General features: G+C 38.0%; 1 protein-coding gene across 1 annotated transcript in view; it reads right to left on the reverse strand.

Moving 5' to 3' along the window:
- Positions 1-197: 197 nt before the first annotated feature.
- Positions 198-22,196, reverse strand: part of brinp2 (bone morphogenetic protein/retinoic acid inducible neural-specific 2) — a 206,492-nt gene continuing 184,493 nt past the window's right edge. Inside the window, exons 7-9 of the mRNA XM_040143880.1 lie at positions 12,578-12,800; positions 5,385-5,691; positions 198-2,642 (exon numbers count right to left, since the gene is read on the reverse strand). Of these exons, the coding sequence (XP_039999814.1) occupies positions 1,821-2,642; positions 5,385-5,691; positions 12,578-12,800 (1,352 nt within the window). The 3' untranslated portion in view covers positions 198-1,820. The remainder of the gene's footprint in view (positions 2,643-5,384; positions 5,692-12,577; positions 12,801-22,196) is intronic.

Genomic DNA, 22,196 nt, shown 5'->3' on the forward strand with positions numbered 1-22,196 from the left:
AAGAGATATATATTTGAGCTTGATTTGTCAACACCTGAAGACAACCTGTTTGGTAATATACATTAATGTCATTTCATTGCACACATTATAACATTGAGGGTTGAAAGCAATTACTGAAACAAGGAAAACATGCCAGATAGATAAATCACTTTGTTTTTAATTAAGCAAGCTGAGCACAGAAGAACTGCTGAAAATGACATACAAGGTTTACTGACTTTCAGTGTGAAATTAGTGAAGTAAATGTAAAATCATAGCAAGTTTCGTCCTGCTAAATTCTCAAGCTCTCAAGAATTCCATCACTGCCCTGCGGAAATCTTGTAAGTCCAGTCGCTGTGGTAATTGGCAGCTGACATTGGACCCACATGTAAAAAAAAACAAAAACAAACAAACAAAAAAACAGTTTCATTGACCTGAGACTAAACCAAACCATTAAAAACCTTTTTTAAAAGCATAATAAAGTCAACCAGGTTCTATCAGTTACTGAAATTCTGTCTAACTGGAGATAGAAGGATTTTGCAGAACAATTACAGTATGCAAGTACTGGTGTGCAATGTGAATAGTGAATCAAAGTTTCACAACACCAAATCAAAACAAGTAACTGCAGAAAGTATGACTGGCATTTACATGGAAAAGCTACATTACCACATATTCTGGAGAATGTGTCTGTTGTTCTGTCTTGGTAGAAATACTGAAATATAAAAAGCAATACAGCCTTTGCTGGGAAATCAAACACAAAAACTAAATGTGCTTCTTGTCTTAACATTGAATCTCCATATAAGGCATGAGTTTGTTTTGTTATAAACATTTTTTTGGTCTTTGCACTCAGTTATCTAAAAAGCAATGTGCACTTGTCCACACCTGGGGTTAGATGGAGCAGTATTTACAGCATTGTATCTGCACACCTTTTTGTTACCACATCAGAAGATTTCTTTATGATTTTCAGCTCAAAAAATAACTCAACATTGAAGATATTTTGCCATTCAGGTTGCTGATGTGTTCACCTTCTTATGGTATAGACACACCACCAAGGACAGAACATCACTAACAGGCTTCTCACTCAAATGTTAAGCATAGATACTTACATGTTTTCAAATGCCAGATAAAATGGAAGGCAGGGATTAAAAAGAAATATTCAAAGACAGTAACAGGGTTCAGGATTATCAAATTTTAAACTGTTAAGCATAACATAACAACTCATTCACCACATATATAATATTATCCCATTTTCCCTTCCCCCAAGAGTGTTCCGTAGCCAAAGAAAAAAGGCATAGAAAAGGGGAATCCTCTTCCATTAACTCATTTTTGAAGACCCCTTAAAAGTTCCTTTTAACTTATCAAAATCGCTTTCATCTATGCACGGCAAAGGTCTTAGGCATACTTCATGACATCGACTCTCTGAGGTTCCAATTCACAAAACCTGTTGGTGTAAGCGAGTGTTCTTAGCTTCAAGCAATCGAATACAGTTTGCCAAAAGCAGGGCAGTAACAGCAAACGTAAACCTCCAGGCTAGTACAATGGAGTCTCTGAAGGAGAGTCAAAGTATCAGCTGTTCTCCCACAAAATGACTCTATTTTGCATCAAATAGCTCTGGTAGTAATTTTGTGATAAAAATGTTACACCAGAAAACCAGCCAAGAGTGACCATAAGAAAAGCCCAGTCAGCCTTTAGAGTTGGATGTTCTATCAATCCAGACAATTGCGGTCCAAAAAGCCAACATAGTAGGACGTCCCATGCTCAGTCTAGGGTTGTCCCTGAAGCAGCAACTCCATTTTCTATGTGTAGTATCACTCCTCAACTGACTCGTGTGCTAAGCTAGACAGCTAGCTGCACAGCTGTACCAGCTCAGGTTCAGGAGAAGCATTGGGAAGCTTGGAGTTGAAGATCTGCAGAGAGTCCTTGATGCGTGCCACCTCTCCGGCTGACAGCTTGAGCCGGTGGCGCAACAGACAAGAAAACAGATCTAGTGGCTGCGGTGCTGGTGGAGACAGCCGGTTAATCCGGTCTCTCATCTCCAACAACATCAGAAAAGCAGCATCCTGTGTACCCTGCGTGTAGGGGTAATCCAGCTGGAGAATCAGATCCTTGATGCCCTCAGGGTCAAAGTGCATGCTGTATCCAAACACTTTCAGCGTGTTGATCTTCATATACCCCAGATTGGACGTCTGGTCATCCAAGTCCAATGGTTCATAGAAGAGAGTTTCATTCACTGTTGGATCATCTGTGACAATGCGGCTTCGCAGGTAGATGTGCACTGTTTCAAAGAAGGACTTCCATTTGCTGCCCAGAGACAGTGTCCAGTTGTAACACTGTGCCGTGACAACGGCGTCCAGTCGAGTTCTCTCCCAGTCAGGGAAGTCAGGCTGGTTCACTGGCATGAACCAGCTCTCTGAATGACTTCCACCAAACGGATTAACATAAACCGCAGGCACAGGCTCCAGTGTTGAATTCTTCGTCGAGCATATCTGGAAAGAAATGCCCATCAGCATGTGGATGAGATTGGACTTATTTTTGTTACTCTTGAGGGTGAGCAACATTCTCTTCCTCCAGGCCGGATTGAACCAACTTCCTAGGCGGACATCGTTGCTGATGTAGATGGCATGGACCTCTATTCTGCTGTCCAGTCGTTGAAGCAGATACTTCACCTGAAGAGTGATAAATACAGGTACACAGATAATATTAGAAAGCACTGGTTCTCATGTTTTATGTTGTATATTAATGTTTTATATTTATATATTTTATTTGGATTATATTTTTAATTTTTATCTCCAGACCCAAGCTAAGATAATTTTTCTTACTTTCAGAAAGCTACAGGACATTTTTTTTTTTTTAACAGGCTGAGTACTACCCCTAATGAAGAGTTTACTGATCTGTATGTATAAACTCTGTGGAATGGCCTGTTAATGTTATAGAAATAGTGTGAAACCTATATCTATTTGCTACAACCTGCCTTTGTAAGAAGCTTCCCTTGCACACACTGCATACACAGCAGGGATGTGCAGAGAGCCCATTATTTGTATTTGTATTTGTATTCGAATTAAGGTAGAAAAAGGCATAACAATCCTGCTTTTTTTTTGTTTTTATTTAACTTTTAATTTTAATATATTAAATCATTAATTTAAGTGTTCTTCAATAAACTATTTTAATAATTATGAAGACTTTAATGGTATGTGGGTTTGTGGGTTTCAGAAACCCAGCAATAAACATGTATAACCATAAACATCATTGAAAGGGATAGGATATGGCTCTGTTGTTGATGTGGTACTTCAGGGGGGGTGGGTGGATACCAGGGTAGGATGCTTGATTTGTAAGTGATTGTGCATTGCAGAATTTGACAGATGTTTAACATCTTTGCCTGAATTTACTTTTGCGCACGTAACGGATCACCTTGGTTGGATCTGCACTGACTGTGAAATGCTACCAGACAGCATTGCATGGTTTTTTGGCTGGGGAAGCACTACAAGTAGGCCCAGCGCGCACCTCCTGGAATAGGGGGTGGAGGACTGTAAATGAGTGGTCAAAAATAGTAGACAATGGAGCTAACAATTGTTTAACACACATACCAGCATTTGGGGGCAGTGACCAAGTCCGGTGTTGGAGGTGCAAGCAAACAGATTATCGGCATTGAGATTGCAAGATCGATTGGTTGTCACTCTGAAACATTACTATTTTTTGGCCTCCTTGCGACAAAATGTAACACAATGGATAGTACAAGACATTCATTTATAAGCAGTCAGATTAATGATTTTCTCACAAGTAGTCATGTGCTAAATGAGCTCCTTTTAGGATGAAAGTTCATAAGTGAAGAAAGACAGGGGTACTAAATGATTCTAATCCAATACACTATGTCATATTCAGTGAATGGTCCACTAGCTGTCCGCTCTCTGTATGTGTTGAAAAAAAATCCAGTGTCTTTACACAGCCCTGGCTCTATAAATGGGAAACAAACAAAGTGGCTCGGACCGAGCCGAACAACAAGGCAACAGGCAATCTGTAGGGACCATCGCACCCCAAAAAAGCACCTCCTATCGTCTTTGTTTGCACCTCCAACAAGTGACGTGATGTATGTAAAAGAATGGAGCTAACTATGGATCTTCCTTTCCGGAAAAATGAGAGCAGCCTAACAGGCTATGCAAATATCCCAATCCTTGTCAAATGAAATTCGAAAAAAAAAAAACACACAAAAGGTAGACCGAATTTTCCACTGCCAACAATATAGGCTAAGTTACATGGCTAACAGGCGGTTAGAGTAGGTTAGAATAGTGGCGCTTTATTTCTCCAGTGTGATATCTGCAACAGTGTTACACACAGGGTGACCGAGCAGTGAGCACAGCGTGTACTTTAGGTAAACTAGCTAGTAACTACACTGCCAGAGCTACCGTAGGCTAATCTCTTCCTCCAAGTAAAACAAATTCTGCTACACATATTGCAGGTCCAACAGGAAAACAAAAGAAAAGTAACATTGTAATAAACTACCTCAGCCAACCAGTTAAGGTAAAAAAAAAAAACAATATCAAAACAAAATAGTCTACTATGTTTGTCCATATTTTAATTAGGCTGTACTGCTCTTTTTTTGATATGTGCTCTCTCCCTTTCCACTCCACTCTCCTATTGTCTTCCTGTCACGTCAGCACAAGCAGGCAGAGCACAAATGCAGTAAGCGCTCAGTTATGAGGAACACCAGCTATTTGACGTTTTTTTTCTTTATGATAATAGATATTAAAAAAGTATTTGTATTAAATAAATATTTGTAGAAACCCACTACATGTCCAGCCATCCATTACCAATACCGCTTATCTTTTTGAGGGCCATGGGGGGGCTGGAACCAATCCAAGCTGAAATTGGGCGCACTATTTGGGCTTTGCAAAATACCAAATTCGGATTTGTCTCCACCACTAATACACAGTAAAACTGATTCTGAGCCAGATCTGTATTTGTCCCTAATACTGCAAGGTTTTGCTTGACTGAACTTGCTTGGGTGCGTACATTGTAAACATTTGGGTTTTTGTTTAACTTGTATGCTTACTTTTGCATGCTCGGTATGTTTTGAGTCTGTGATGGGGAAAAATAATGAAATAAATAAATAAATATGGTTCACTCATAAGCCCAATTTACACTGCCATATTTCATGTTTGTTTTTGTAAGAGAATGTAGAACTTTTGCAGCACCATAGCATCCATGTAAAAATACAATACAAACATTTAGTTTGTCAATTTGTGGTGTATTTTAACGTGCGATTATTATTAGAGTTATGTTTTTTGCCTGGGCACAAAGAAACCAGTATCAGTGTCTCTTTTGATTTTTCTCATGATCTTTACGGTAATCAGAGGTACTGTATCATGTGGTCCACAGAGGTTATATATACATATGAAATAAGCTCTGAGAACCTCAGCGTCAGGCATGTCCAAGTCAAAGTTCAGATAGTGGTCCAGGGATGCGGCAATGCTTGGCTGGCAGGAGCCAAGATGGAGGAGGTTGCCATGGTGACAGGCTCCACAGCGGGTTGCATTGTCAGGGGCACAGGAGGAGCAGGAGGTGAAGGAGGTGCCCACAATGCAGGGAATGACTCCCTGGCAGGTGGGCTGCTCCACAGGGCAGCTACAGCTCTTCGCCTCCTCAGAGAAAGAGCCCAGCACTCCATGCTCATTGCAGTATAGCAGAGACTGGGCCCTGCTCAGCCAAAACCCAATAGACCTGCAGAGGGGAAAGAGAAAACACAATAATGTAGTTGTGTATACATACAACATATGCCAACACAGAAAACAGGTAACTGTTTAACATTTAATTTCAAACCAGGCTGAAAAGCAATGTTTCACTGCCCTTTTGGTTGGAAGTTTCAAGTCTGTTATATTTCTGTCTACACTGTGTGGTTGGGTGTGGCCAAAAGTGTGCCCTGTTGCACCTGTAATCACACCCATCACTGTTGTCCCAGTGTCCTGAAATCAGGAATACACCTGTACATCACAGCACCAAGGTGACAAGTTAAACAGCTGGAGGTCAGTGAAGACAACAAATCCAGGAAGCTGTTAAGTTGCTCTTATTGCACTCAGGGAGTTTCTGTTCTTGTGTTTACTAAACTGAAATATAAAATTGACAAAGAATTCAGACCTTTTGCTATAACACTTCAAATTTAGCTAAGGTTCCTCCCATTTCTCTTGATCATCTTTGCGATGTTTCTACACCTTGATTGGAGTCCACCTGTGGTAAATTCAAATGATTGGACATGATTTGGAAAGGCACAAAGCTGTCTGTACAAGGTCTCACAGCTGACAGATTATTAGAGCAAAAACCAAACCATGAGGTCGAAGGAACTGCCTGCAGAGCTCAGAGACAGGAATGTGTCGAGGCACAGATCTGGGAGAGTCTACAAAAACATTTCTGCTGCATTGAAGGTTCCCAAGAGCAAAGTGACCTCCATAATTCTTCAGTGGAATGCTGCAACATAACAAAATTTGAAAAAAGTTTCCAACAGATTCTTGGTCCCTTCTCTTACCAGGGCCCCTCTCCCCAGTTGAGTCCTGGGACTTCTTCCATTGAAGGATTATGGAGGCCACTGTGCTCTTGGGAACCTTCAGTGCAGCAAAAATGTTTTTATAGCCTTCGCCATTTACAGATTCAAATCCCATGTGGCTTGACCATGATTTCTCTGCTAATGTTAAATGAAGTAGTAAAAGGTAGTTACAGTACAGCAAGTGAAGCACTATCCAAAGCATCATAAATTCAACCACAGATGCAGTTGTATTCCAAGCATTAACCATATCCACAGCCACAGCATCAATCAGCACAGCCAGGCAGAGCAGCTGCAGCTGTGCTCACAGCTGGTGTCTGTATACTGTCGGAGCTCATCCTTTTGAAAGGCGGAATGAGCAATAAATGCTTTATGTAAAATGTCCTATCATCTCTCTGTAGCAACTTTAGAGTCTAACTTTGAAACCTGCCAAATATAGTAGATATTGATATGTTACTTGAGAACAGAATTACTATATGTTAATGAAACATTATGTATTAGTTGAGAGATAACTAGGAATCGATATACTGACAACTCTTCGTGAGTGGTTCCTAATTAACTCGGAATCAGCTGCTGAGTGGCACAAACTACTCATTGAGTATGAATTAGTTAGAACATTAGAACATTATCATACTGAGTTATTATTAGTAATGATATACTGTATGGGCATGTATGTCTGTATAATAACCAAAACACATGTCACACAGTGGTACATATACTGTATGTACATATGTACATATGTGTATTTCAAAATATAGCAAAAATGCCTGTTTTCAAAAATATTTGTTTACAGATATACTCTGTATATATTGTAACATAAATACTTAGATATATATCCATATCATATTTGAGGTATGGGTATTAATATTGTCATATTAATCATATATTAAGATATTTTAAGGATACATGCACAAGAAGATGAGAGAATTTTCCCAGTATCTCCCCAGTATGATGTAATAATTTACTTTAGGGAACACAATAAAGTAAGTAATAGAAAGGGTATCATGAAGCAATGAAAGATTACTCTCTCAGTACGCTGCACCACTTGCAGGGAGCAAAAATAATATTTCAAATTATATTTCAGTAATTGGAAATGAATGAGTTGTTATTATTTTTGTGATACTCTGCAGATGATTTAGAGTTAATCAGGTTAGACTCTTCAAGAAACTGGTCGGTACATCAATTAACAGGCATCTATGAAGTTATCATACATTAAACTTACCTCAACCACATCATTCAGTCTTAATTGCTTAATGGTATGGAATATTTGAAATGCCTACATGAAAAATATAAAACAAAGACATAAAGTGAATCACAAAATGATGAATATGTTACAATTATATAGCTTAAACAATTATTTAGACGGAGACGCATCATCCATGTCAAAATGGAAAACAATAATTTGCCCAGTCACAGCTTGGGGTTACATCTATGGGTGGAGCTTATCATTACTGACATGAGCTGGTGGCAGCCAGGACAGACAGCCTCTCACATTAAAACAGTTTCCTGTGGGACTGCCACTCAGATGCTATGGATCGAACATTTAGTTACATGTTTGACTGACTGATTTCTGATTGACCTTGAAATGCAAGAAACCTCTTTTTTTTTTTTTTCCTGTGATGTGATTTGATTTTAATGTTGCATGTGAAATTCATGCTGCTTGAACTATACTGTATGTTTTTCATTTAATTTTGTCACAGTAAATATATACATTAAATGGAAATACACTATATATATATATATATATATATATATATATATATATAGTGAAACACTACAATGTTTGTAGTGTTTATTTCTTTGTTTGATTTGCTTGTCTAGGCATTTTAATTTTTACACAGATTTGTTCCTCACTCATTCCTTGGTAACAACTCAAATATATTCTGTACCTTTATGTAGGGTTTATTTAAGGGTTTTTTTGTTTTGTTAATGAGGGGTAGTGACCTTCCCCCATTTCTTGTCCTGTGTGCTACTTCTATTCTTTCATTCTCCTTAGAGAGGTGAGAAAATCTCTCATTTCATAATATTCTCAGAGTTAAAAAGTTAAGTTTAAGTTTGGGAGTTCGAAAACAATTTTGGTGCAAAATCTTGGATAAGAACCTTACACACAAGACAAGCCTTACACTGCTGTTTACCTCATATGCATCCCATTTTAATGGGTTAAAATCGAATTCACAGTCTGCTCCATATTATCTATAAATGGAATTATTTATCCATGACAATTTGACACTTTTTTATACAAGGGTGGCTGTTTGGTATGACTGCAATAGAGATGAAAATGCAGACATACTGTACATAAATTACCATGCACTTTGGTGCAGTAACAGTAGCAACAAGTTCAGACTGAACATTGGCTCTCCAGAGATTCTGTACCCAGGCTAGGTTCAGGAAATCTCACATTGCCCAAATGCTTCAACCCCAAATAAAAAAAAAATTAAAAAAAACAGACATAAAATGTAAACTTGACACAATTGTTGGCACCTTCTGATGAGTTTAAATTATTTCCTCAAATAAAATAACAAACAAATATGACTCACCTGTGCTTAATGTTCAGGTCACATGACCTGAATTAACCAATGAATAATAGTTTTACTGCATAGAAAGGAGTTAATTGCTTCCAGTTTTTATTTTTCACAATGGTGAAGACGGGAAGGCTGTCCGAGAGCATCAGAAGTGTTATCAAAAAACATAACAATTCCAAAGGCTAGAAGGCAGTCGCCAAAGATCTTGAAATCCCTGTTTCAACAGTTCATAATGTTATCGAGAAGTTTCATAGTCATAAAACTGCTGAGATGCTTCCAGGACATGTCGTTAAGAAGAAACTCTATGAGAGCAGTCAGCGAAGGTTGATGCAGATTATGGAAAAAACACCGTGCCAGACATCTAAAGAGTTTCAGGATGACTTGGAGGAAACTGGAGTGTTGGTTTCAGTCTGTACCATTCACCACTTCATTGTTAATCCACAGTCTTTCTGGGATAATGTTCTTTGTACAGATGAAACCAAAGTAGAGCTCTTTGGAAATGCAGTGCATCATTGTGTTTATAGGCGACGAAATGAAGCCCATAAGGAAAAGATCACCCTACCTACAGTAAAACAGGGTGGAGGTTCTATCATGCTGTTGGGCTTCTTTGCTGCCTCTGGTACTGGAAGCGTTGAATGTATTAAAGGAATGATGAATTCAGTAGATTACCAAGCCATTTCAGAGTGAAATGTGTTACCCAGTGCCAGAAAAATATGTGTGTGGCGAAATTCGTGGCTCTTTTAGCAGGACAATGACCCAATGCAGACATCCGGCAGCACAAAGGAATAGTTGAAAAGGAAAATATGGACTGTTTTAAACTGGCCAGCAATAAGTCCTGACTTAAATCCCTTTGAAAACCTTTGGAGAGACTTGAAACCTGCCATTGCAAAAATGATTCCTGCAAACTTAAAAGAGATTGAACTCATAGCAACGGAAGAGTGGAAGAAACTACCAGTAGACAGATGCAAGAAGATTCTAGATGGCTACAACAAGCTGTGCTGTCATTGTTGCCAAAGGTTGTGCAACCAAATATTAATAAAGGGTGCCAATAATTGTGTCCAGTGAAGATGTTGTGTTTTATTATTTCACTATTATGCTAGTTTTTTTTTTTTTCCTTTGATCAGTAACCTTGTGCATTTTATTAAAGTATATTGATTATACACCATTGGTTAATTTGTATTTATTTCTGAAAAAATTCTAAATTCTTTACTTAAAATTCAGGGGGGCCAATAATTTCATGACTGAGTTTCATGTGTAATTGAATAATATAAAAAAAGCTGTTACGTTCTAATGAACTGTAATTACAAAGTAAACACCTGTGCTTCGATCTGCAGTTATACTCATTCACCTCGCCATTAGAAGCTCATTGTATTCACAGTAGCGTCATTTGCAACATTGTTATTAGAAACACTGCCGACTGACAGTATGCTGTCACATACAGATAGGCATTTTTATTTATGTTGTATTTCTTTCTTTAAAAGCCCACACAAGCCAGATGAAAATCCATAATCACAAGTTGAATAGACCGATAAAAGCGTATGGTAATATGGTCTAAAGCCCAAATATGGATGTAAATCACACAAAATCCTGCAGCTGTCGCAGCAAGTTTGTGTCAAAACCCAACACAAAAAGGAAGGTTTGATGTACATTCAACAGATTTTCTTTGAGCAAAACAAACATAAAGCAGTACTTTAATGATCTGTTGAAAACTTAAATGCATTCTCATCCCTTCACCTATATACTGTATTATCGTAGCATGTTTAATTTTTTAGAGGAGATTGGTAGCTGAAGTCAAACTACTGTTAAAACACAGATTTGTAAATTGTGATTAGAGCCAGAAAAATCCCCAGTAATTTGGATTAATTTCTGAAGAAATTCCAAATTCTTTACTTAAAATTCAGGGATGCCAATAATTTCAACCCGGACTGTTGTTATACTAACCTGGGGGATTGTTTAAAGCCTGTTTAGTCATCGGACTGCTTGTGTTTCTTGTCCCGCCTGTCTTATTTTTTGCGATTTTGCTGTTTCTCAGCAATTGCCTTGGTGAATATGTTATCATAAAAGAGAGAACCATGGTACTCTGAAAAAATAAATCCCTATTTGTATTTAAAATTTCCCTTAACTTTGTACAACATTATAAAGGAAACAAAACTAGTCACTGTTCCAGGCAAACTGGACATGTAAAACACATCACTTCCTGTGTGCCAGGGGAAATTTGCAAGCAAGACCGAGTGTAAGGCAATTCTGTAATCTGTTACAGTTGGATTAAGTCACAAATTATGTGTATTTGGATCTTTATTCAGATTTATAATGGAATTTGGTGTGGCTCATACTGGATGTTGTTATAATTTCTCTAGTCTGCATTACATTGTTTATTTAATGGCATCCATGCTCAATGTTCATATATAAACTATATCTTTAAATTCAGCTGCCAACAAAATAAAATCATTTTTCAGTTATGTAATTTAATTAAAAAGTTCAATAAATAAATAATTTTTATTTGGACAGCACCTTCAAAGAGGGAAAAAGTCAAAACTGAGTCCATATAAGGTTGTATTAAATTGTATTGGACCATATGCATGATTTTCTTTAGAAATTTGAGTTTGTGTATATAATGGGAGGAGTCTTAGATGAATGTAAGGTTGTTCTAATGGTTCTATGAGTAAAAGGAGAAAGCTACAGAGAAAAATCTGAAAAGCTCCCTTAGCCCATTAGCATGCACTTTTGAGATGGCCCACAACTTCTCCTCATCAGCTTTTCAGTTTTCTGTCAAGCTGAGAAAGGTACCAGGCTTCAATATAAGATCATGACGTTAAAATAACAGCTGTGAAACATTGATGAAGATTTATTCTGCACAATATTTCTGCAAATATTTGAATGTTTTCTTCAGAGCACACTGTCTGTGCATATATGAATAATGTTTTTGCTTACACCCCTAAGGGAAAATCCAAGACTAGACAATAGATCTGTTAGGCTACAACACATGTAAGTAGCTAAACAGGTTTTGCTGATATAAAATGATGATAATTATTCCTGTTGCATGCAGTTGTTGCTAGGCCACATTACTGACACTCCCTCTGGGAGTGTTGTGAGTCATTGATGTAGATGATCCAAGGTAAATGCAGGGTACAGCTACTTTATCTAGTGGTGATGGTACTACTGTGTCATAATGCCCAGCAGTTTTACACACTAAGACGTATTTATTACTGTATAATCTGTTGACAGCAGAGACAACCCAAAGCTGAAACATCTTAAATCGATGCCAGCATGTTTTGAATGGTAATCTGCTTAAAGGGAGCAAATGTGTACCCCACTCGCATATTTCCCACCTTACTGTACGTATAAATTTTAGGGGTTTACTAAATTTAAAGCTGAGCTCTTTCCAGACACATAGCTATGGGTTTTCCCAGTGTGCCCCACTTGAGGCGGGCTTTTAGAGAACCTGCAGCTGTAGTGAATCAACACAAAGCAGCCACCTAAATTCCCAGTAATGAGAAATTATGTCTTCTTCATTTAGTTTGTTTTCTGCCAGTGTATCCCAGTGGGTTACCTCTCTCGGGGCAGACTGATGCGAGGTTGGTTCGGGCAACGTTTGCTCAGGGTGAACAGTTTCCTGACGATCTTCTGGGCTTTTCCCAGGACCAGGGCAGTGCTGGACTCCAACTGGGCATAGCGCTTCTGGAGGGACAAGTCAGCCGACCAGAACTTGGCGATCATGGACACATTCAAGAACCGGTCAGTGGGCAAACGCTTCAGGAAGGCTTTGAATTCATCTGCAGGGAGTTTAACAGACATAGGGAGAGGGATGGAGGTGTAGAAAGGGAAGGTACAGAAAGAGAAAAAGAACAAAATTAGATGCTCTCATGTAATTCATATATTAACAATGCCCTTTTTTGAGCACTACAAACCTATTCACCATATGCTATTTTATCCCTAGTGGCATGTGTAGATAATGACTGAGAAAATGAGGGAGTTTCATGTGTAATTAGAATACAAAAAAAGCTGTTACGTTCTAATGAACTGCCATTACAAAGTAAACACCTGTGCTTCGATCTGCAGTTATACTCATTCACCTCACCATTAGAAGCTCATTGTATTCACAGTAGCATCATTTGCAACATTGTTATTAGAAACACTGCCGATTGACAGTATGCTGTCAAATACAGATGGGCATTTTTATTTATGTTGTATTTCTTTCTTTAAAAGCCCACACAAGCCAGGTGAAAATCCATAATCACAAGTTGAATAGACCGATAAAAGCGTATGGTAATATGGTCTAAAGCCCAAATATGGATGTAAATCACACAAAATCCTGCAGCTGTCGCAGCAAGTTTGTGTCAAAACCCAACACAAAAAGGAAGGTTTGATGTAAGTAAATTCATGATTTCAGCAGTTCATTTAATTTTATGCCATCCTAACATCACCTCTGCCACTTCCAACAACCTGTTAAAAACCATTTGAGCTTCTGAATTATTGGGATTTGAAAGAGTTTTGTGTTTACTGGCAGTAAGCATGGTAATAAAATGTAGTACATTCAACAGATTTTCTTTGAGCAAAACAAACATAAAGCAGTACTTTAATGATCTGTTGAAAACTTAAATGCATTCTCATCCCTTCACCTATATACTGTATTATCGTAGCATGTTTAATTTTTTAGAGGAGATTGGCAGCTGAAGTCAAACTGCTGTTAAAACACAGGTTTGTAAATTGTGATTAGAGTCAGAAAAATCCCCAGTAATTGATAGCCTTTATGTAAAATTAATGTTGAAAGGTGCAATTTTGTATTACACTTCCATAAAGCAAGGAGGCTCACGTAAGACAGGTTAAGAGAAGAACGGTCAAAATCAAATCAATCCTGACTTTTATGCTGCATTCACATCATAGCGTTTAAACTGTAATTATGGAAAAACAGTTCAAGTCAGCCTCTGACTTGTCCAGCAATCCATTCAGCTAATTTAAATGGAGCTATACACTTTTTGTTTGTATATAGTATCACTTGGTATTGAACTACTACAAATATATTTATATATATATTATAAATTTGTAGATTCTTAAATCCTTCTGAGATAACGCTGATGATATCATCAGGGTTCTTTAGAGCACTCGTTCCCTCCACAGCCACAGAAGACATTATGAATCTGTTTTCACAGGATGACTAGCACTCTCGACGATGAGTTAAATTTATGAATCTCTCTCCCCTTGTGCCCTGCCAAGAGCACATAATCATCAACGTTCAGATGGAATAATAAAGCAAGACCTTGGAGCCTCTGCTGAACAGCAGCCACTGTGGCCACAAGTGGGGCTTACAGTGTAATGACACACTGATTTTCCCTTCATTCCCAACGATCCTCTAAAGTCAGTAGCCGTAAAGATGACATACTTAAGTAATCTGAGTGAGAGTGAGCCCAGGCTACAACAAACATGCCTCCTGCAGCCTGTGTAAGCTTTAATGTAGGTTAGCTTAAACATACTGTGGGAGTTACCCTATAACTTAGTAGAATCTCTATACAGGAGCAGTTAATTCACCACTTGGCTGCTTGTAACAGAAACTTGTAACTGTTTAAACGTTGACATCAGCTGAATCTTTTTTTACCCAGATGCTGCACTAGGTGAAATGTCATATTCTGCTATAATGTCATGATTACAGTAACTTAGTTAAGTTATAATGTAAGTGGAAATGGTGCAACTGAACAAAGTGCCGAGTTTAGTGTCAAACAGGCTGTCGCCAGATTGTAGATTGCGTTATGTTTTCTCTCAAAACCCAAGTCCAGCTGCAAAGTCATCGTGCTGACAGCATCTTGTTCATGCACTTAGCTGTACATCAACAAGTAAAAGGCACTTCAGGATAATTTAAAAATCTATGCATGGTTATTGTTTTGGCACTTACATACGTAAGCTTTAGCTTTTATTACAAGTAAAAACTCTCTGGAATTAATTGAGTCATGCTATTCTGAATAAAATGTTAGTAACAGCCAAATTTTCCCTGATGGGTAACTTAGTCAGAACAGTTCCTACTCTGTTGCACTAGACACATGGACATCTACTACCCCAGGCAAAATGAAGAGAGGAATTCAAAAAAAATGGATATCATTTCACAAGTGTGTGTTTGTGTGAGTGTAAAATCTCCAACAACAAAACAGAAACTATTGGAGTAAATTACACCGAGAATAATGCTGGCACAGAAGACACAACTTGTACACTGTGCTGGGTTTGCCAAGAGGGTTTTGTTGTTAAGATCAGTTTAGTTCCATTATGGACCAGTGGGCAAATATTATGCCAGTGTGAAGCCTCTGGGAAACTTGAACCTATTATTTCTTTTTCTCCCAAAGCCAGCTAAGTGAGACCTTCTAGGATTGTTGGTCTGCTGGAGAATCATATTCCCATGTGCTGTTGTTGGCAGGTTGACAATGAGGAAATCTGCTGCCAAGCCAACCTGAGCTGAGCCCAACTGACGATGCTCAAGCCTATTACAGTGCTCAATGATCCCAGATAACAGAATGGTCTGTCTCTCTCCATCCTTTTATTTGTGTATGTCTGCTGCTTTCTCTCAGTGTGATCTTCCTCTTCTGGACTAGCTTGTTGGGAGCGTCTCGTTCTCTCTCTTGAATTTTCTGTCTCTGTGTGTTCCTGTCCATCTCCTTCTGCATCTCTTGTTACTCTCAGCTCCTTTATCTCTTTCTGTAGCCTATCTTCCTTTCTGTACTGACATGAGGTTAAATTAGTAGGGCAACATTAACTTTGTCATTACTCTGTTTACTGGGTACATTCCTCAGCTAGTCTGTTTTTAGTGCTTATTTAATTTCACCTCCACTGATCTTCACAAAGAATTAAAAGCTACGCTGAGCTGCAAAGTTTGAAGTTTACACAGGACAGGACAAAAGAGTCCATAGGATACAAATGGGATTTTGGAGATCAGATATTACTACATACAGTACCTATCGATCTATCTATCAATCTATCTACCTATCTATGCTGCTACTACCTAGCGATGAATAAGGTATTTTTAATGTTTCTTATTTCAGGAGAAATAGCAGTGGAATTTAGAGAATTAGTCACTGTTACATTTGAAATCACTTATTAATGTGATTATGAAATTAACATAATTCAGGTTTACTTGCTGACAGCGCAGTAAACGTGTACATAATAGTAATGAGGTTGGCAGTCGTCACCAGCAGACTGCTGATAGGGTCACTTCAGGGCTGAGTGTCCGACACATTATAATGTAAAATATTATGGGTTGTATCTTTATTGATTTATTTTTTCATTTTTGGAATCTTAGTTTCAGTTTTGTTTTTGGTATAGTTTTACAACGTTTTCAACCTCTATTCAGAGTTTGTTTTTGTGTGTGGAAATGACCTGTGTTATTCAGCTTTCATTTAGCTGCTCTTTCATTTTTTGTTTTATTTATACCAATTTAACTATCAGCCGTTTCTGTCTGCAATGTACCCATGGATGTACCGACAACCATCGCTGGATTACTTTGATAGTGAAGGGAACTTAAAAATGGGATAATTCTCAGGCAAGATCTGCAGTTATGAGGGATTTATATCATGTAATAAGGAATTTGTATTGCATCATGTCTACATGTTCAGATTGAAGAGTTAAGACTCAGAAAAGCAGTATATATTTTGATGCAATGCTGAGGGTTTTAAAATATCTACTGCCTCCATGAGCTCTGTGTTCAGTGTCCACTACTGCTGCTCCAGCTGCTGACTGCATTGATGAGATCTAAGGGATAAACTACAAAAACTCACTTCCTGTTGTTTTTAGAACACCTTTATTTACCTGTCCCTTTCACCTCCCACAGTACCTTTGCTTTATATCTCTCCCTCCACGGCCCTCTGCAACCCCCCAGAGAGGTGTGCCTCACAGTTTGTAAACCTCTGGCTCATAGTGTATGTATCTGTATCTGCTTGTTCCAACACTCCATTCCAGCTATATAAGGCTATATAAAATGTGTTTTTTAAGGCTGCACCATTACATCAAATTGAAATCTTCTACATGTCTTGTGCTTAGAGTGTTTACCCTAAAATTCAGCTTAACACACATGGCATCTTTAAAAACCTTAGCTAGAGTTTGAAATAAAGTTTTGTACATTTGAACATTGCTTTGAAGAAATGCTAAAACACCATAAGTTTGGATGAAGGGGACAGACTTGTGCATGATTCTGACTGACTAAAGAAAAAAATCAATTGGTAACATGATAATGAGCTCTCGGTCAAAAACCACTTGGAATTTCACCATTATTGTCCATTTCTGTAACTACAACGTGTCATCCATAACTACTGTTGACTGATAGATTCAAGTATGGCTGCCTAGATGGCATTTTACCCCATCTGTGAGCCCTCTGTTTATAGAGTTAGCTAATTACAAGAACCCATGTGAATTCTGTTTTGAAGGTAGATTTTTTTCCTGCGCACAGATACATGTAGTGACTATGACTATTGGCATCCTTCTGTTTTTTCAGCACCTTTCCTTATCACTCCTTCTTTTTCCTCACATCAGTGATTAACACCTCCCCTTGTATTTTTCTTTTTTCTTCTTCTGTTTTCCTCAAGTCTTTGACACTCTTCAACGTTCCTTAAGCATCACTTCATCCTAGCCTCTGTCTCTCTCTCTCACTCCCTTCTCACATACTCTCGATAGTAATCATTAGCACTGCCATCAAGCTAGAGGAATTTGTCTGTCTGTTTTCCTCCCTTTTTCTGACATTTATGACTCCATGTCCCAAATTTATGGACAATTTGGCTCACTCAAAACCTCTCCGATAAAGAGGCGGGGGGTTGTTTCCCTGATGGCTAACCGCGCAGGCCTGAAATCTCCATTTCTGCGCTGAGTTAGTGATTCATGACATCATCAAGCGGAGACGACAGCTAAGAGACTGGCTGGCTGAGGTCTGTCAATTTAACTCCCTACAAGGACATGGGATATTAAAAAGCAAGAGCCAGGATTTGAAGAGCCCAAACAGCCATATACAGTAAAGTGCAGTGGAGAATGAAGTCCATCAAACTCAAAGTATTCGCTGCCTCTTGATTTTAGCCAAACTAGTGGTGTGGCTCTAAGGTTGACAATGTCAGTCGGTTGGTCCAACTCTTTGGTCCAATATGAATCCAAGTATGGATTGCCATTAAACTTTGTACAGACATTCATGAACCCCAAAGGATGAATCCTACTGACTTTGGTGATCCTCTGACTTTTCCTGTAGTGCCATCGCAAGGTTGAAATTTGTAGTTCTATGTGAAATGTCTTGACACCCATTTGATGGATTCCCATAAACTTTGATAATGTCCCACATGGAATGAATTGTATAACCTGTGTAAACACACAACATTTTGTCTAGAGCAATCCTCAGGTAATAATTTTAAATTTAAATTATTGGCACCCCTGAATTTTAAGTACAGAATTTAGAATATCTTCACAGATGAACCAATTTTGTATAATCAAAATATTTTAATTACATGTCCAAAGTTACTGAACAAAAAAACCTAAAAAAGTAAAATGCTTTAATATATTGAAATAAAAAAATAAAAAAATTATTGATATCCTTTGATGACTTAAAATTAGTTCCTCAAACAAAATTGAACACAATTAAGACTCACCTGTGCTTAATTTTCAGTGGTCACATGACCTGAATTAACCAATAGCTGATGGTTTTAGTGCATAAAATGGAGCTGATTGTTTCCAGTTTCTTTTACACAATGGTGAAGACGGGAGAGCTGTCTGAGAGGATCAGAAATGCTATTATCAAAAACACATAACTATCCCAAAGGCTACAAGGCAATCACCAAAGATCTTGAAATCCCTGTTTCAACAGTTCGTAACGTTATCAAGAAGTTTCACAGTCATAAAACTGTTGAGATGCTTCCAGGATATGATGTTAAGAAGAAACATCAATGAGAGAAGTCTGCAAAGGCTGATGGGATTGTTGAAAAAACACCACATCTAAAGAGCTTCACGCTGACCTGGAGCAATCTGGAGTGGTGGTTTTATCCTGTACCATACACTGCACACTAAACCAAGTAGGGCTCCATGGGCGAAGGCCAAGGAGGACACCACTACTGAAAGAAATGCACAAAAAGGCAAGACTACTGTTTGCAAAAACTCTCATAGTTAATCCAGTCTTTCTGGTATGATTTGCTATGGACAGATGAAACCAAAGTAGAGCTCTCTAGGAATGCAGTGCATCAGTGTGTTTATAGGGGAAAAAAATAAGCCCATAAGGAAAAGATCACCCTACCTACAGTAAAACATGGTGGAGGTTCTATTGTGCTGTGGGGCTGCTTTGCTGCCTCTGGTGCTGGAGGCATTAAATGTATCAAAAGAATAATCAAAGATTACCAAGGCATTTTAGAGCCAAATGTGTTACTCAGTGTCAGAAAATTAGGTTTGAGGTGAAGGTCTTGGGCCTTTCAGCAGGAAAACCACCCAAAGCACACATCCGGCACAAAAGAATGGTTGAACAGGAAAATATGGACTGTTTTAAACTGGCCAGCAATGAGTCCTGACCCAAATCCCATTGAAAGCCTTTGTAAGGGAGGCCGAAATCTGCCATTTCAAAAAAAGGCTCCTGCAAAGTTAAAACAGCTTGACCCCATAGCAATGGAAGAGCAGCAGAAACTACCAGCAGACAGGTGTGAGAATTTTCTAGATGACAACAAGAAACGTTTAGAGGCTGTCTTTGATGCCAAAGGTTCTGCATCCAAATATTAGTGAAGGGTGCCTATAATTGTGTCTGGGGTACATTTTGTGTTTGTATTATTTCACTATAATGCAAGTTTTGTTTTGTTTTTTTTGGTTTCTTTTTTTTCTTTGTTCAGTAACCCTTTTCATTTTATTAAAATATTTTGATTGTAAAAATCAATAATTCCAACCAGACTGTACATGCTAAACGCTAGGAGATTCCCAACTATACTGAGAAAAAAGGTAAAAATATATATAAAAAATATATATACAATATAAACAAATCCAATGTCATGAATATTATTTATTGTTTTAATTTATGCATTTAACAAAAATGTTTAAATTTCATATTTCTATTTTTACCCTTGATTGTTTTTTGGTCTCTGTTGTATTTGACCCTTCACATACATGCCAAGGATCTATAATGCGAGGGTTACACTGCCATGTTGTTTGTGTGTTAAATAATTCTAGCATGCTAACATGCTAAACTAAGATGATTCCAGCTAATCCTCAACATGTGAGCATTGTCACTGTGAGCATGTTAGCATGCTGATGTTAAAAACTTTAACCATAACACTGAAACAACATTAAACAAATTTTCCAAAGGGGGATCGGATTAGAATAAGAAAACACCTTTATGTGTTTATTTTGTCATTTGATTTGGAGGACTGCAGTGGGCAGCCATTCAAATCACACAATCTTCAGATTAAATGTAGGCTGTGAACGTGTTAACTATATACAGTGTGAAGACTGATCAAGGTCCTCAGTTTCACCGTGAGCTTTATAGTTTCACTACGGGCAAATACAGCTATGGCAGGTAGGGTAAAGTAAATACAAGAATCGGTAATATACTGTATGCTATTTTTTCCAGTTTATGTGTCATGCTCCTTGAAAACAGTTTTTTTTTTTTCATTGATTTTCTGACAGCAATCAGTCTAGAGACGACAGTTTGTCAAAAATGGATGGTGGATTTGGTAGAGCTTATTGTTTCATGAGTGACGTGAATTCTGTAGTAGTCCTGTTGAAATAACCTTCACCTTCCTCTGTGGGGATGATGTGAATTATCAAGTGTGCATCTTTGGTGCCCTGCCTGCTGTTTATTCTTCAGATTTTGGAATCATGTTATACCAGAAATCATTCATTAATTACCATTGGTTATAAATTGTCATTCTGACATTATCTTCTTTATGCATGGCAACTGTTGACTTCAACATAATTTTCTTTTGCAGTTTCAGCTCCATATAGGTTTATTCTGTGATGCTGTGTATAATTAAAATATTCTGTCAAACAAATGTACATAAATCAGTTTTAACCCATGTATATACTCCGTGTCACAGCTGGAATTAGAATTGATGGGTTTAAAACTACCTGTCATAGGTAGCAGTGAACACTTGTGTCTGGAACATCTCCTTTCTCTTAAGATGCCTTTTTTTTCGGTGTTGTGCCCCTGTCTGTCAGTTACATCTCATTGAAGATCCTCTCATTAAGTCTCACATGATTTCTCGCAAGAACAACTTCAATGGTCATCTTTCTCCCCCCGTGCCTTTAATGCAGTTGCAAAAATGACAGACAATAAGGTTGGAGTTTGGATGTCTTCAGGCAAATGCGGCAGCGCTCTCCCTCTTTCTAATTCTGCAGTGATCCTGGCTGGGAGAGACGGAGAGGAAAACAGAGGGTCCAGAGCTGACTGTAAGCTGCTATCTCCATCACTTCAAAGTGTCTGGAACACATTAAAGGCGCCATCAAATATACATTGCTGAAACTGCTCACAAAATTGTTGGTAGGGAGGATTTTATGTTTGGCAGTCTCTATGGATCCTCTGTATTAAAAACTAGACCTAATGTACTTTTTTGAAGTAAGATTAGTAATTTTTCAATAGATAGATTGAGAAGACTGTCTCAATAAAACCACTTTATGTACCTCGAACATAACTTAAAGTAAATTTTGATTTTATCTAAAGGTTAATGGAAATGAAGCTCCAGTAGAGAGGAGACAGCAGAAGTCATCACTCTTAATTTGAAGAGCAGAGGAAAACTCTTGAGTTGATCAGCCTCAACCGTAAAACTCGTAACTGGTTTAAATGTTGTGGCTTATCAGTGTATATCCCCAGGGTAGTTAATGCTGATTTTGAATACCCATGAATCCTATGGAGGCATACAGTATGTGCTAAAATGTGTAAATGTTATGCAAAACTAAAGCGTCATTTAAGTGTCCATGATCTGATAGATTTCTGATCTGATGCTTTCTGATACAAAACCAGTAACAAGCAATAAAAAGCTTATAGTGTCTGCTGTTGCACATCCTTAGCTACTAATCCTGTCAAAAAAGGATCAGATAGAGAGAAAAAGAGTAGAAAACTGGTCTTAGTGAGTGATTCAGTATGATGCGCTCTAATTACATTTGCTTCTTAATAAAGTAAGCCTTTTGTTTTGATTAACCCCTAATCCCCTAAAGAGGATAAAAGCGCATCTTCTTACTTAACTGAAGTT

The sequence above is a fragment of the Xiphias gladius genome, chromosome 14 (genome assembly GCF_016859285.1).
Source record: "Xiphias gladius isolate SHS-SW01 ecotype Sanya breed wild chromosome 14, ASM1685928v1, whole genome shotgun sequence".
Classification (NCBI taxonomy): domain Eukaryota; kingdom Metazoa; phylum Chordata; class Actinopteri; order Istiophoriformes; family Xiphiidae; genus Xiphias; species Xiphias gladius.